The following is a 17,496-nucleotide window of genomic DNA, read 5'->3' on the forward strand; positions in this document are numbered from 1 at the left end:
ACCAGGACACACACACACACAGTCAGCGGAGACACACACACACTCACAGTCAGCCACAGGCGGAGACACACACACACACAGCCAGCCACACCAGGACACACACACACAGTCAGCCACACCAGGACACACACACAGCCACACGAGGAGACACACACACAGCCACAGGCGGAGACACACACACACAGTCAGCCACACCAGGACACACACACAGCCACACGAGGAGACACACACACACAGCCACACGAGGAGACACACACACAGCCACAGGCGGAGACACACACACACAGCCAGCCACACCAGGAGACATCCACACACATCTCACTGGAGTGGTATTGTGCCCGTCAGCACATCTTAAGCACTAATGTGTACCACATGCAGTGAGCTGGTATTCATGGCCTTGCGTCTGCTAGTTTGCAAACAGATACGATACTGGAAAGATCAATTGTGTCTCAATGTGGAGCTGATATCACCGGAGATGTAATTTATTATTTTGTATAACTACCAGGTGAAATTATTGTATCTTTAGATGTTCTTTCTGTCGTTTCCTTGGTTGTGTTCCCGGTGCGCTATGAGATGAGTGTCGTGAAACAGAGAATCCATTTGGAAATCTAAACAGAGCAGTTCCGAGAACCATTACCAGACATTCTTCTGAATAATCTTGATTTGAAGCTTTCGTGACTGCAGGGATCCATACTCTTTGGTTCTTTCGGTAAAGTCACGTAAGTAGAAAATAAAACAAATCACGACGTTTCAGGCGCAACACTGTTTAAAACAGTCTGCCTCAGCAGCAGACCATGCTTTCCCACCTGATGATGGACGCTTGTGTTGCGCCCGAAACGTCGTGATTTTTTTATTTTATACCTACGTGACTTTACCGAAAGAACCAAATAGTACTCTTCTGAATAACCTTACAACTGGCCTTTTTTTAAATAACACCAATCTCAACACACTACGGTGGGTATTTGCACACATACTCTTCTATGAGATTAATGTCTGATGCATTACACTGAAACCGACATTTTAATTCCACTTGTCGATGAAAATGATGCGGCATTAGAGGCGTGTCCTGGGAAAAAATTTGATAATCCACATATTTACAATTTTAAAGATAATCTACGCAGGCCTCATTGGAACACTTTACAACCCATTTCCGAAATTGTCATCACCATGCGTCATCTCCCCCACACAGATGGCTGGCTACCCAATAACTACTCAAAAGATGTCTTCCTTTATCCACTTCTTTCTACTACTCTCAACGAAATGCTGCTAGATGGACAATAAGATTGTGTGTGGGTTATCAAGTTTTTTTGTGGGCCCCCCCGTGACATTCCTCGGTTGCGCTGCAGTCGGTGTCGACGGAGGTGATTGCGCTGCGCACCTGCGAGCACCATCACGTGGTACTCTTCCGACTCCTGCGTGCGTCCCTCCAGACGTGCGACGCAGCGGTAGCGCCCGGGCAGCAGGTTCGCCTGCAGGCCCACGCCGGGCACGTACCACGCTGCCCGAGGGGTCCCCGCACTCGGCACCGCGGCAGCGAACGACACTCCGCCGGATTCGGTGGAGTGGACGGTTGTGACATTCGAAGACGGCCCTGTGCTCGCCATAGCATTGGAAGGAGGCACTCCGGCTTTGCCATTAATTTTGTCTTCGAGCTTTTGGATGTAATCAGCAGGGTTCACGATGGGGAGCGGCTGCTTTTGAAGTGCATTGCTGGGGGTGTTTGAGGAGTGCGCACTTTGGTTTGTGGCAATTTGGTGTTGCGGCGTTTGGGCGCTACGTTGCATCTGGCGGGTGACACTTTCTCCCACTGCGACGTTGTTTCTGTGTGTGGTTGCGGACAGTCGAGGCGGCATGCTGCTGCTGCTGCCGCTGCCAGGCGCGGCGGCTGCTGGGGCGGCGTCGTGACGGAGCGACACCGCCGTGCGTGGCGAGGTGACGAGGCACGGGAGAGTCGCCACGTCCCCCGCGTGCACGATCACCACCTGCGCGTGCTCACTCCGCGAGGGCACGAACAGCGAGCGCCCGTCTGGAAAGCGCACGGCGACGAGCAGTGTTGGAACCTTTGCGGCGAGGAATCCTCATATCGAGTGAAATATCACTCCGAGTGGAAAACGTTTTTTTCAGAGACGTCTCGAGGGCAGTCGTATCGCGCTGTCGGGAAAGAGTTCCGTGTTCCCGTCAATAAAGGAAAACGATTCCCCATTTTGACCGGATGGATTGGCAGGGTGGGTTGCCACTTTTCCTGGTTTTCCCAGTACCGTCTACCTGTTAAGGTAGCTGTCCTTGGGAAATCCATTAAAAACATTCAAAGTCCCAATTACATAGTCACCCCAAACACATGAAGTATGTCACTTGATTCACAGCATGTCCCTTCTGCACCTCCTTCCCCACACCCCTGATCTGCCCTTAGAATGCTGGTTACTTCCTCCCCACCCCTCTTTCCCTCCCTCATCCCCCGTCGGAAGACCCCCTCAGGGTGGTGGGCACCGGGCATTCCTCCCCACACCTAGACGTGTTTGTTCAAGCGCCGAAAATCTCCCCCAAGAAACCATCGACGCGTTGTATCGGACTTGCGCGCTCGCCATAATAGAAAACATTGAAGAAAAACAGTCCCAATTACACGTTGTTGTTTTGCCTTCTCATGTCCACGATGTGTCCTCGTTTTTTGTACCTTCAGAGGTGGCAACACTGCTGCCATAACAGGAACGTTCAGTGAACAACTGTTTAGTCTAAGTTACCCGTTGGAGGTCGAGGATAGGGAGTGATTGCACTTAGCACTGAGATGCAGGTCAGATATAAAACCCAAAGTGCGAGGGATTATTCACGTAGTGAAACAAAAAACAAAACGTATTTTGCGAACAAAACATTTCATTTACCGAACTTAAAAAGACCGTCGTAAAAAAACTTTCTTCATTGACACATGGGACGATGCTGATGATGATGGTCGTGACATTAATGATGACGTAAAACTTACCTTGCACATAAACTCTCACAGTGGCACCTCGTGCCTCTGGCCCATCAGTGGCGTCAGCTTCGTCGTATCTATTCATGTCTTCGTGATGGTACTGACACGTGTACACACCATTGTGTTGCAGCGTCGCATTCTCAATTCGTAGCCAAGTTGAAAACAAGCCGAATTCAGGTATGGTTTCCGTCTGAAAATGAAGATGTCAATAATGTCAAACGATTTTGTGACGTGCAGAAAGGTTCAACAAGAAAACCTCACATAATCTGAAGACCTTTCTATGAGGTTCTCGGAGTTTGGATTTCCCCTCCATATATAGAAACAGTATTTGGCTGCAATACATTTCCACATGATACGCCACTTAATTGAGCTATCATTTGTGGCCAAGTCGCTTTTGCAAAATAACTATTTAGCTCAGTGGGCCTTACCTGGTAAATATATATTTTGAAATGTTTGGGTAAATTATATTTACAAGTTGCATGTGGGAGGAAAATTGAGTACTCTTTGGTTCTTTTGGTAAAGTCACGTAGAAAGAAAAAATAAATTAAATAATAGCATACGATGTTTCAATTGCACACAAGCAATCATCATCATGTACAAATGAAAGAGAAAACAGACCTAGTAAACCTAGAAATATAATACAATACAACACAGAGAGTCGGCTAACATAACAGTCAACACCCCACCTGGTTGATTACGTTCTTCCAAAGATTGCTAAATTTGAGAGAGAGAGACAAAACACAGACACGGAGACACAGACACATAAGCAGAGAGAGATAACACAGAAACACAGAGAGAGAGAGACACACACAAAGGCACACTGAGAAACAACGCCTCTATATCGAGGCCATAAATAGAGAAGGAGAGGGGGGGGGCAGAGAGAGGGGGAGGGTAGAGAAATTAGCATGTCATTGAGAGATTTGGAGCTTTTGTGACTGCAGGAAATAATAGAGCAACAACACGAGGACACACACAGAGAGAGAGAAAACACACTTAATCAAATAAACCAGGTTGGGTGTTGACTGTTATGCTAGCCGACTCTCTGTGTTGCATTGCATTATATTTCTAAGTTTACTAGGTTTTTTATCTCATTAATTCGTACCTGATGATGATTGCTTGTGTTGCAATCGAAACGTCGTATTCTATTATTGAATAACACGCCAGTGTTAACACCAACAAATGTGTGGGTATGAACTATCATCCCGCACCTCCGATTTGCACGGTTGGCTACGTATTGTGCAAAATAAGTAAAACATACATAAACACATCACACCTGTCAAGAAAAAAAATGATGATATTCAAAGTACAGTAGGCTCGATTATCCGCGCTAATGGCAAGGATAATCCGAAAAAATAACCACTTTCCGCGGATCGCGATGCCAAAAACCACGAATAAAGGTATACATTAGCAATTAGTCGCGTGCTCAGTGATAACAACTTTCCTGCTCCCGCGCAGAAGACTCGGCCCACTAAGTGGACGGCAGAGCCACGCCAATCAACGTCAATCAAACTCCGCCCACTGTTGTAAAGACCTGAAACTACTGTACTGTAGAGGCGGTCACGTGGATTTCGGCTTATCCGGAGCACAAATTTGTGGGGTTTATGCACGTGACTTGTAATAAACATTTCAAAGAATAACAATGTGTAACTGTTTTTAGATTATTCATTTGGGTTTAAGGGAAATGCCATGAGTTATTCACTCATGTTAAAATCTCAGGTGAGCGGTTAATCCACAAATCGGATAAACCGCACGCGAATAATCGAGGGTCTACTGTAATGCCTTTATATGAGTTTTAGACACGATGTGGGAATGTGGCCTAACGATGAGCATCTGCTTGCCCTCGCCACTGACTCAGACGAGGCATGCCCACCGCACACCCGCAGAGCAGGCTGATTGCTCATAATTGCCTGCTGTGTAAACTAGGAAACGTGACTCAACTCAGTTGCATGTTCGCCACCAATTGCAATACGGGAAGCATAATTTACACGTAAATTTAATAGCAGAGGCTTGAAGTAATTGTGCACAGAGAACGTCATGTCCAACCAAAACATTCTGTATATACAAACATGCTAATGCTGCTGTTTTGTCCTTTACAAACCCATGTAACCCGTGGCACACCCGGGGAAGCGACGTACATAGAGAAGGAAGACGCAAGCAGAACTGAGCTTGCACGGAGCGGCGTACGTTTTCACAGGGGGCGGGGAAAGAGGTGGGATTCGGAGTGGGGGTGGCCACATACGAGGCACGGGAGGCTTTCGAGATGATCTGGATACTGAATATTGATACCCCACGCACTCGAATGGAGTCTGATGCATCGCTCGAGAATGTTAACATGTTTATGTTAACTTAATTGCTGTTAGCTATCCAGTTTTAAACGTTTAATCGTATTGAGAAATCATATACTTTTTCATTTTTAAACATCATATCAGGCATATTCGGTAACAAACATAACATTGATTATAATAATTAATAAAATAATAGGGTTTCTCCCCTTTTTTCTGGCAACAAAACTGAAACATTTTACAAGGAATTATGTGTGCATTAACCACAATACTTGTGGTCAAAATGCAAAAAAAACCACTGATAATATATGCATTGTCCTTGAAACTGAAAGACAATGCACTATCAAAGTAATGAGGGCTCGGGGTAAGCAGCTACATCATTAGACCTCCTTTGTCTTTGAGCTGTACGCCTTTTGGCGTCCTCAGGTCTAGCACCAATTGAGACGAGGCTCAAAAGAAAGCCGTCTCTAGTATGGACCAATCAGTTTCAAGGACAATGCATATATTATCAGTGTGTTTTTTGTTTGCATTTTGACCACAAATATTGTGGTTAGTGCACACATGATTCCTTGTAAAAAGGTTTCAGTTTTGTTGCCAGAAAAAAGGGGAAAACCCCTATTATTATATTTTGGTACTGGCAAAGAAGGTCTAATGATGAACTAATTAATAAAACCAAGTGTTGGAAATCCGTTGTCAGCTGTACAGGTGAAGTGAGTCCAACTGAGTCGCAGACGTTATCTTGGGAGCAACACTATTTATTCACATAACAGCACGAACATAACACAATCTACGCTCAGGTCTAGAATCCTCATCTAACCACGCTACGGCAGAACTAGACACAGTTCGCTATCCCGGTCTGAACCACCAATGGGGTCCCGGACCGCGTGGCTAGAGGCTTTTTCTTTCCGACGTGGATCTTCGAACACCAACACTTGAAGAACCCCGAGCTCCTCACGGAGCTCTCGTTATATGCTCCCGGGCTGGGGCTGGCTCCGCCCTTAGCCCGCCCACCTTCCAGGCTCCTTGGGCCCCTTCTCGAATGTTCCCGAGAGCTCTCCCGGACCACGTGACCGCCCTTGGCCCCCTTCCACCGGTAGCCCCCCTCCAGTATCGTCCGGTCACGTGACAACAGGTCAGCCAGAGTGTCATACCCCAGAGTAACCCTGGCTGGCTGACGCTCCCTCTCGCTTCCTCACTGGGAGCCGGCACCGCACACTGCTCGCGGTGCGTCCGCGCTAACCAGCGCTCACCCAACCACCGCTAGTGTTGGTACTGCAGCCCGCAACCCGGGCTGCCCGCAATGACATTACCGGCCGTGACAGTGACAGGTACAGTCACTACACAGGCAACATATTATGGCAAAGCCTAATGATGATGTAGTGCTTGAGACACGCGTCACGCGCTGGGTTGGTATGCGTGCACGTGGCGGACAGTGAGGGCAAACGATGACACAGGGCGCTAATTAACTAACCGTTGTTGTTGTACAAATTAAGGTGGTGTGATAGTTAAGGGGGCCGCAGGTGGCCGGGGGTAATTGAGGACGCAGGGCGTTGATTGGACGAGAGGGTCTGTTGTCTGAGATTGGCGCCGGCGTGTCTGGAATAACACCGCCACGTGGCACGGGGGGGGGCGGGGGGCGAGTGGCGTCGCGGGGGGTAGCAGTGGATAGAGCGAGTACAGCGTAGGGTAGCAGCGGAGTAACGGACGACGGAGAGTTACGACGGAGTGGGACGACGGAGTTAACAAAGAGAGCGAGGAGAGTCGCCGGAGGAGCAGAGGGGAGCAAGCGAGGCCAGCGGAGCGCAGCGAGCGAGCGGAGGAACATTGAGTGATGTTGACGGGAGAAATGTGGAACTATAGGATTGAATAAAGAACCGAGGAAAGACGAGAAGCTGTCGTGTCGGTACGAGCACTACAATAATAACAAAAAAACTCGCAAGGTCGGAGCAAAGAAACAAACAGAAAGACAAAAATATTTTTTAGGAAATGTCTCAATTGCCAACTACTGTAGTAGTAGTAATAATAAAGTGCTCTTTATAACAACACACCGCATACATGACACAACATGGAAGCGGAGAACAACAGCAACGACAACAACAACAAGATCGCTTTCTACGGTGCACGCCACCGATGGGGGCCCCCTGCCACCGTCCTCACCTGCGCCGTGGCTGTGGTTGCGGGCGGCGTTGAGACGGCGGCGTTTTGAGGATCGACCCAAACCACGCGGGCCGAGGCCTCACACCTCACGGCCAGCCTCTGCCCGACCTCCAGAGTCACCTCGCTCGCGTTGGGGCTCACGCGTGGAAGATCCAGAGCACAGCAGCAGCAGCCTGAATATCGGCAATGAGAAGACCTATTATAAAGGCCCCGGCGTTCCGTTTGTCCGTCAACTACATTTTCAGAGCCATTCAGAAGGCCTGAATCAAGAAGTTATAGAAAGTGGACCCCTCCCCTCACCGGATGTGGGGATAAAAGTTGATCCAATAGGGTTCCAAAAATGTTATTTTGTAGGCATATATGCCTACACACCCTACATACAATAGTCAGTAGTATCTACTACACACTCTACACACAATAGAGTCAGTAGTATCTACTACACACCCTACATACAATAGTCAGTAGTATCCACTATACACCCTACACACAATAGAGTCAGTAGTATCTACTACACACCCTACATACAATAGTCAGTAGTATCTACTACACACCCTACATACAATAGAGTCAGTAGTATCTACTACACACCCTACATACTATAGAGTCAGTAGTATCACTACACACCCTACACACTATAGAGTCAATAGTATCTACTACACACCCTACACACAATAGAGTCAGTAGTATCTACTACACACCCTACATATGTAGTGACATAAGAAGGGAGGGGCTGCTGGGGGCTCTGGGTTCCCAGGCGAGTCCAGACGCTTAAGCCTCTGGGCGCCAGGCGCTGGGTTCCCAGGGGGTCCAGACGCTTAAGCCTCTGGGCGCCAGGCGTTGAGTTCCCAGGCGCTTAATCCCCTGGGCGCCGCCAACGGGGGGGGCTGTGTGTGCTCTGTGGGATGTCTGGTGGCGCACACGGCCCCACCCCTCGTTGGACCAGGCATAAAAGGAGAGCTCCCTGGACGATCGGGGCCCAGTTGTAACTCAAGACCCAAGACCCACGACCAGCCATCTGAAGACCCTGGGATGCTGTGAGAGCCAGTGGTGGGACTCTGGAACTCCCGACTCTACGACCTTGTGAGGGCGAGTTCCGGAGCGTAGCCAGAGTAGAATATCTAGGCTGTGTAGCTAGGCTGTGTACCTAGGCTGTAACAGAGTATCAGGACTGTTGGAGCGTTGGACTGTTGGAGTGTTGAATTGTAATAAAGAAGTTACCTCTACAAGTGTCTCCGGAACCCGTTACACATACAATAGTCAGTAGTATCTACTACACACCCTACATACAATAGAGTCAGCAGTATCTACTACACACCCTACATACTATAGAGTCAGTAGTATCACTACACACCCTACACACTATAGAGTCAATAGTATCTACTACACACCCTACACACAATAGAGTCAGTAGTATCTACTACACACCCTACACACTATAGACTCTATAGTGTGTAGGGTGTGTAGTAGACACTACTGACTCTATAGTATAGAGTCAGTAGTATCTACTACACACTCTACATACAATAGAGTCAGTAGTGTCTACTACACACCCTACATACAATAGTCAGTAGTATCTACTACACACCCTACATACAATAGAGTCAGTAGTATCTACTACACACCCTACACACAATAGAGTCAGTAGTATCTACTACACACCCTACATACTATAGAGTCAGTAGTATCTACTACACACCCTACACACTATAGAGTCAGTAGTATCTACTACACACCCTACATACTATAGCGTCAGTAGTATCTACTACACACCCTACACACTATAGAGTCAGTAGTATCTACTACATACCTTACACACAACAGAGTCAGTAGTGTCTACTACACACCCTACATACTATAGAGTCAGTAGTATCTACTACACACCCTACATACAATAGTCAGTAGTATCTACTACACACCCTACATACAATAGAGTCAGTAGTATCTACTACACACCCTACACACAATAGAGTCAGTAGTATCTACTACACACCCTACATACTATAGAGTCAGTAGTATCTACCACACACCCTACACACTATAGAGTCAGTAGTATCTACTACACACCCTACATACAATAGTCAGTAGTATCTACTACACACCCTACATACAATAGAGTCAGTAGTATCTACTACACACCCTACACACAATAGAGTCAGTAGTATCTACTACACACCCTACATACTATAGCGTCAGTAGTATCTACTACACACCCTACACACTATAGAGTCAGTAGTATCTACTACATACCTTACACACAACAGAGTCAGTAGTGTCTACTACACACCCTACATACTATAGAGTCAGTAGTATCTACTACACACCCTACACACTATAGAGTCAGTAGTATCTACTACACACCCTACATACAATAGTCAGTAGTATCTACTACACACCCTACATACAATAGAGTCAGTAGTATCTACTACACACCCTACACACAATAGAGTCAGTAGTATCTACAACACACCCTACATACTATAGAGTCAGTAGTATCTACTACACACCCTACACACTATAGAGTCAGTAGTATCTACTACATACCTTACACACAACAGAGTCAGTAGTGTCTACTACACACCCTACACACTATATACTCTATAGTGTGTAGTAGACACTACTGACTCTATAGTATAGAGTCAGTAGTATCTACTACACACTCTACATACAATAGAGTCAGTAGTGCCTACTACACACCCTACATACAATAGAGTCAGTAGTATCTACTACACACCCTACATACAATAGTCGGTAGTATCTACTACACACCCTACATACAATAGAGTCAGTAGTATCTACTACACACCCTACATACTATAGAGTCAGTAGTATCACTACACACCCTACACACTATAGAGTCAATAGTATCTACTACACACCCTACACACAATAGAGTCAGTAGTATCTACTACACACCCTACATACAATAGTCAGTAGTATCTACTACACACCCTACATACAATAGAGTCAGTAGTATCTACTACACACCCTACATACTATAGAGTCAGTAGTATCACTACACACCCTACACACTATAGAGTCAATAGTATCTACTACACACCCTACACACAATAGAGTCAGTAGTATCTACTACACACCCTACACACAATAGAGTCAGTAGTATCTACTACACACCCTACATATTATAGAGTCAGTAGTATCTACTACACACCCTACACACTATAGAGTCAGTAGTATCTACTACACACCCTACACACAACAGAGTCAGTAGTGTCTACTACACACCCTACACACTATAGACTCTATAGTGTGTAGGGTGTGTAGTAGACACTACTGACTCTATAGTATAGAGTCAGTAGTATCTACTACACACTCTACATACAATAGAGTCAGTAGTGTCTACTACACACCCTACACACAATAGAGTCAGTAGTATCTACGACACACCCTACATACAATAGAGTCAGTAGTATCTACTACACACCCTACATACTATAGAGTCAGTAGTATCTACTACACACCCTACACACTATAGAGTCAGTAGTATCTACTACACACCCTACACACAATAGAGTCAGTAGTATCTACTACACACCCTACACACAACAGAGTCAGTAGTGTCTACTACACACCCTACACACTATAGACTCTATAGTGTGTAGGGTGTGTAGTAGACACTACTGACTCTATAGTATAGAGTCAGTAGTATCTACTACACACTCTACATACAATAGAGTCAGTAGTGTCTACTACACACCCTACACACAATAGAGTCAGTAGTATCTACGACACACCCTACATACAATAGAGTCAGTAGTATCTACTACACACCCTACATACTATAGAGTCAGTAGTATCTACTACACACCCTACACACTATAGAGTCAGTAGTATCTACTACACACCCTACACACAATAGAGTCAGTAGTATCTACTACACACTCTACACACAATAGAGTCAGTAGTATCTACTACACACCCTACATACAATAGTCAGTAGTATCCACTATACACCCTACACACAATAGAGTCAGTAGTATCTACTACACACCCTACATACTATAGAGTCAGTAGTATCTACTACACACCCTACACACTATAGAGTCAGTAGTATCTACTACACACCCTACACACAATAGAGTCAGTAGTATCTACTACACACCCTACATACTATAGCGTCAGTAGTATCTACTACACACCCTACACACTATAGAGTCAATAGTATCTACTACATACCTTACACACAACAGAGTCAGTAGTGTCTACTACACACCCTACATACTATAGAGTCAGTAGTATCTACTACACACCCTACACACTATAGAGTCAGTAGTATCTACTACACACCCTACATACAATAGTCAGTAGTATCTACTACACACCCTACATACAATAGAGTCAGTAGTATCTACTACACACCCTACACACAATAGAGTCAGTAGTATCTACTACACACCCTACATACTATAGAGTCAGTAGTATCTACTACACACCCTACACACTATAGAGTCAGTAGTATCTACTACATACCTTACACACAACAGAGTCAGTAGTGTCTACTACACACCCTACACACTATAGACTCTATAGTGTGTAGTAGACACTACTGACTCTATAGTATAGAGTCAGTAGTATCTACTACACACTCTACATACAATAGAGTCAGTAGTGCCTACTACACACCCTACATGCAATAGAGTCAGTAGTATCTACTACACACCCTACATACAATAGTCGGTAGTATCTACTACACACCCTACATACAATAGAGTCAGAAGTATCTACTACACACCCTACATACTATAGAGTCAGTAGTATCACTACACACCCTACACACTATAGAGTCAATAGTATCTACTACACACCCTACACACAATAGAGTCAGTAGTATCTACTACACACCCTACACACAATAGAGTCATTAGTATCTACTACACACCCTACACACAATAGAGTCAGTAGTATCTACTACACACCCTACATATTATAGAGTCAGTAGTATCTACTACACACCCTACACACTATAGAGTCAGTAGTATCTACTACACACCCTACACACAACAGAGTCAGTAGTGTCTACTACACACCCTACACACTATAGACTCTATAGTGTGTAGGGTGTGTAGTAGACACTACTGACTCTATAGTATAGAGTCAGTAGTATCTACTACACACTCTACATACAATAGAGTCAGTAGTGTCTACTACACACCCTACATACAATAGAGTCAGTAGTATCTACTACACACCCTACATACTATAGAGTCAGTAGTATCTACTACACACCCTACACACTATAGAGTCAGTAGTATCTACTACACACCCTACACACAATAGAGTCAGTAGTATCTACTACACACTCTACACACAATAGAGTCAGTAGTATCTACTACACACCCTACACACAATAGAGTCAGTAGTATCTACTACACACCCTACATACTATAGAGTCAGTAGTATCTACTACACACCCTACACACTATAGAGTCAGTAGTATCTACTACATACCTTACACACAACAGAGTCAGTAGTGTCTACTACACACCCTACACACTATAGACTCTATAGTGTGTAGTAGACACTACTGACTCTATAGTATAGAGTCAGTAGTATCTACTACACACCCTACATACAATAAAGTCAGTAGTATCTACTACACACCCTACACACAATAGAGTCAGTAGTATCTATTACACACCTTACATACTATAGAGTCAGTAGTATCTACTACACACAATACATACAATAGAGTCAGTAGTATCTACTACACACCCTACATACAATAGTCAGTAGTATCTACTACACACCCTACATACAATAGAGTCAGTAGTATCTACTACACACCCGACATACAATAGAATCAGTAGTATCTACTACACACCCTACATACAATAGAGTCAGTAGTATCTACTACACACCCAACATACAATAGTGTCAGTAGTATCTACTACACACCCTACATACTATAGAGCCAGTAGTGTCTACTACACACCCTACACACAATAAAGTCAGTAGTATCTACTACACACCCTACACACTATAGAGTCAGTAGTATCTACTACACACCCTACATACAATAGAGTCAGTAGTATCTACTACACACCCTACATACAATAGTGTCAGTAGTATCTACTACACACCCTACATACTATAGAGCCAGTAGTGTCTACTACACACCCTACACACAATAAAGTCAGTAGTATCTACTACACACCCTACACACTATAGAGTCAGTAGTATCTACTACACACCCTACACACAATAGTGTCAGTAGCATCTACTACACACCCTACATGCATTACAGTCAGTAGTATCTACCACACATCCTACATACAATAGAGTCAGTAGTATTTACTACACATCCTACATACAATAGAGTCAGTAGTATCTACTACACACCCTACATACAATAGTCAGTAGTATCTACTACACACCCTACATACAATAGAGTCAGTAGTATCTACTACACACCCGACATACAATAGAGTCAGTAGTATCTACTACACACCCTACATACAATAGAGTCAGTAGTATCTACTACACACCCTACATACAATAGTGTCAGTAGTATCTACTACACACCCTACATACTATAGAGCCAGCAGTGTCTACTACACACCCTACACACAATAAAGTCAGTAGTATCTACTACACACCCTACACACTATAGAGTCAGTAGTATCTGCAGACATTTGGAGGGGACGATGCGCCGAGAAGCCTTCTGCAGGAGCTATACATTAAGGCGGCCATATGCTGTCGAAATTCTAGTGACTTAAACGGTGTGCGTTCATTTATTTGCGAATTTGCATCAAGAGCTGGCGTTTTGCAGGTCATATGACTCTGCAGTCTGCACTGCGGTATCGTCAGCACGTTGACTGCATTACTGGTGGTGTTACAGATGTATTTGAATTCTTTATGCCACTTTAGGGGAGACATTTCTCTGAAATAGAAACAAAGAAAGTACTCTAGTAGGGCCTCCTCCACTTTTGCTGGCACCACAAGGCACAAATGATGACGTCAGAGATCAGTCGATGTTGTCTAGAGTGGATAAGAGTTGGAGGCACTACCTCGCTGGCATGAAGAAGGGCCATTGTCCAAAACGTCGCCTATTATAAACGTTTCCGATGAAGGCCACAACACAGTGTTGTGGACAAAGATTCTGAGTCTTTTTGTTATTTCGTTTTGGGCACCACTGCCAATGCAGTAGTATCACACAATACTTCCCTTTTTTCATATGAATCATTCTCATTTGTCCACAGAAATTGGACATTTTCAGGACCCCTTCCTGATATGTTAAATGTTTAGCCAGTCCTTTTCGAGATACCCATAAGAACCCATGCTTAAAAGAGGATGACACCACCACCACACACATAGCCTGTAGACATGTTTACAAACTCTCCTGATTCTCTACAGGAACCTTTTTGTTATTGCATTGTGCCAGGAAATAGTTCTCAAAAGAAATAAACAATTATAATTCACATCCCTGTATATGATGCACCAGCCAGACCTGTACAATTCCACATTTGAGACATACACCACCAACACACTCGGACATGTATGGTGCAGCACTCATCTTGTCAACAGGAAGCTACATACCCAGAATAATGGAGGCCAGCAATATATGTAGGCCGAACATCATGGTCACGATGAAATCCAAAGTAAAGAGTGAAGCTGTTAAGACACAGACACACACAGGGCAGAGAGGATTTCAACAAAACACGGCCATGGAATGCTGCTCACAGAGACAATAAACTTGTAAACTGGGATTGTTTCCAGATGCTGCCGTGGTGTGATGGTTTGTGCACTGGACTTGCAACTCAGAGGCCGCCTGTTCAATCTCCCGCAGTGCAAGTTTCTTCAAGCCTCTGTCCACCTAGCAGTTATAGATGGGAACGCCACAGTTGCATGTAGTGGGGTAAAAGTATGGGTAGGTTTCACCTCTTTCAAGTCGTCTGCCTAGCATGGAAGACTAGACCACATATCCTCTAGAAGGGGCTGTCTAGAGGAGGCCCTTCTGCCAGAAGTGACTTGACCCAGTGATGTTGAGACAACTTTAACCTCACGGGTTCACCAATGGCTCGTAGGTTGTGACATTCGACACCAGGCTACTGACCGAGTGGGCCTCCTTAAACGAAATACCGTTTTCTAAAGGCGCATGATGAAGTTAAGCTGGCTCAAACTGAGTGGTAACATTATCTGTATTAAGTATGTTGTTTATTTTAAACACAGTAAAACACCCTTCGGGACCTGTCTCATGAGTTAATAACTAAAATAGATATAACGACAGATTAAATCGATTAACAAATTAACTGCTGGTCGGAATTAGATCAAATGTCAATGATAACTTCGCTAAAATAGTGGCACAGTGATCAGCGAACCGTGCTATGAACCCAAGCGAATCGCGTTCGATTCCCGATCAGGGCTAACAAACACCACGGGCGAGAGAAACATTGGCCAAGTGTCCTGTCGCCTCCCACACCTCCATTCACCACCACGCATGTAGCACCTTAACATCTGCAGTGAGCAGATGAACAATTATTGCCCGTGTCGTAGGTCTCTGAGACCCGGCGACCCCTTGGATGATGGCAGCGGCATAAGTGAGGGCTGCATCCCACGCCTAAAGCGTGATACAGCCGCAGCAGCCGCAGCATCTCCAACATCACATTCTACTTGGCATCGTCTCGCACAGGCAGAAACAGTGCGCCCAACAACTTCACCATTGTCACCTACGATTCAACATATCGAAGGTGACGTTTCGGGCAATGGTCCATCTATCGTGGCCGAGAGGCGGCGGGCGTGCATTACGCGTGGCTGATGCACAGCAGGACGCATCGTTCGGCTGCGCGTGGAATCGACGAACGGGCAGAGGAGGCGGCTTGTCAGTGGCTGCCGAGTGGTTGATCCGAGCAGAGCGAACTCTTCGTTCACACGGCAGGCGTTGGGGGGGGGGGGGTGCCGAATTATCATCGTAGCAAAAGTAGCTACATGTGTAGTAGCTACATGTGTAGTAGCTACATGTGTAGTAGCTACTACACGTGTAGTAGCTACTACACGTGTAGTAGCTACTACACGTGTAGTAGCTACTACACGTGTAGTAGCTACACGTGTAGTAGCTACGGGCCCCGCACTTTCAAGGGCCCCGCGCTAAATGCTTTCAAGCTATCAATTCCGGCTCAGTGATTCTGCACTTGCTCTATTACTATAGTACTATACCGGCTTAGAATAACTGGGTGTTTAAGGTTAGCAATTTGTCGTATTACATGGTTGTATAGCAAATAAAAAAATACAATTACTTTACTGTGCAAGTAAAACATTTGTATTTTAAAATGTATGTTTTTATAATTTAGGGTCCCTTCATAACAACATTTGCTACAGGCCCCGCACCGAGCTTCATCCGTGCAATTCGCGCGACTCACTTTGTTGGTCTCGACCAGGTGGGGAGGGATAACCTGCGGCTCCAGAGCCACATGCGGACTGTCTAGTGACGCTGTAGGATTCAGGACCACCACCGTCTCGCATTTACACACACACGTATATATTGCGGCTCTTGAAATAGTTTGACTTTTTAAATGGAATTTGGGAAACAAAAAATGCCTCTTCTTGTTATTTTAGTTGCGGCCCCCTTGGTCTCGACTGATCCCCGTGGCCTCGGCTCGCTTATCGTGCCCCCTCTCTGCGTGGCATTTCTTTGTTGACGAGCATCTCTTCGTTAGAACCCAAGCTCAACTCCACCCCATCCACCCACCCACCCAGCCCGCTCGCTCCTTAAACAATGCGTCCCCTGCAGCGGTGCCGGAAAACGCTTACCTGGATTTCCCCCCCAAAACGTGGAGGGAATGGAAGAGCAGTCGAGGGATTCGTCGCGCGCGGGTCCGAGGCGCAAGCTCGTCCGCGTGCCAGTGTAAGCGTCTCGTGTGTTTATAACATCCGTTCTCGAGGCTCAAGCTCAGCGATTTGGCCCGTTTAAGTCTCCTCCCCGTGCATATGTGGAACACATGTCGTGAGCAAGATTCTCCCCCCCCCCTCGCTGAGACCCCCCCCCCCCCCCCCACTATTAGTTAACTGGAGGAGAAAGAGAGACGGAAAAAATGCAGTGCGTTCAGGAAAACTTTGCAAACGGATGCTGAGATGTAA

General features: G+C 45.5%; 1 protein-coding gene across 1 annotated transcript in view; it reads right to left on the minus strand.

The window, feature by feature from the left end:
• The window catches only part of LOC133346982 (platelet-derived growth factor receptor alpha-like), a 52,655-nt gene extending 35,386 nt beyond the window's left edge, over positions 1–17,269 (minus strand). The window contains exons 1-5 of the mRNA XM_061558844.1: positions 17,170–17,269; positions 14,959–15,033; positions 7,405–7,577; positions 2,975–3,155; positions 1,379–2,026 (exon numbers count right to left, since the gene is read on the minus strand). Of these exons, the coding sequence (XP_061414828.1) occupies positions 1,379–2,026; positions 2,975–3,155; positions 7,405–7,577; positions 14,959–15,001 (1,045 nt within the window). The 5' untranslated portion in view covers positions 15,002–15,033; positions 17,170–17,269. The remainder of the gene's footprint in view (positions 1–1,378; positions 2,027–2,974; positions 3,156–7,404; positions 7,578–14,958; positions 15,034–17,169) is intronic.
• Between the last annotated feature and the right edge of the window lie 227 nt (positions 17,270–17,496).

The sequence above is a fragment of the Lethenteron reissneri genome, chromosome 25, assembly GCF_015708825.2.
Source record: "Lethenteron reissneri isolate LAM-NWPU_2019-01 chromosome 25, ASM1570882v1, whole genome shotgun sequence".
Taxonomy (NCBI): domain Eukaryota; kingdom Metazoa; phylum Chordata; class Hyperoartia; order Petromyzontiformes; family Petromyzontidae; genus Lethenteron; species Lethenteron reissneri.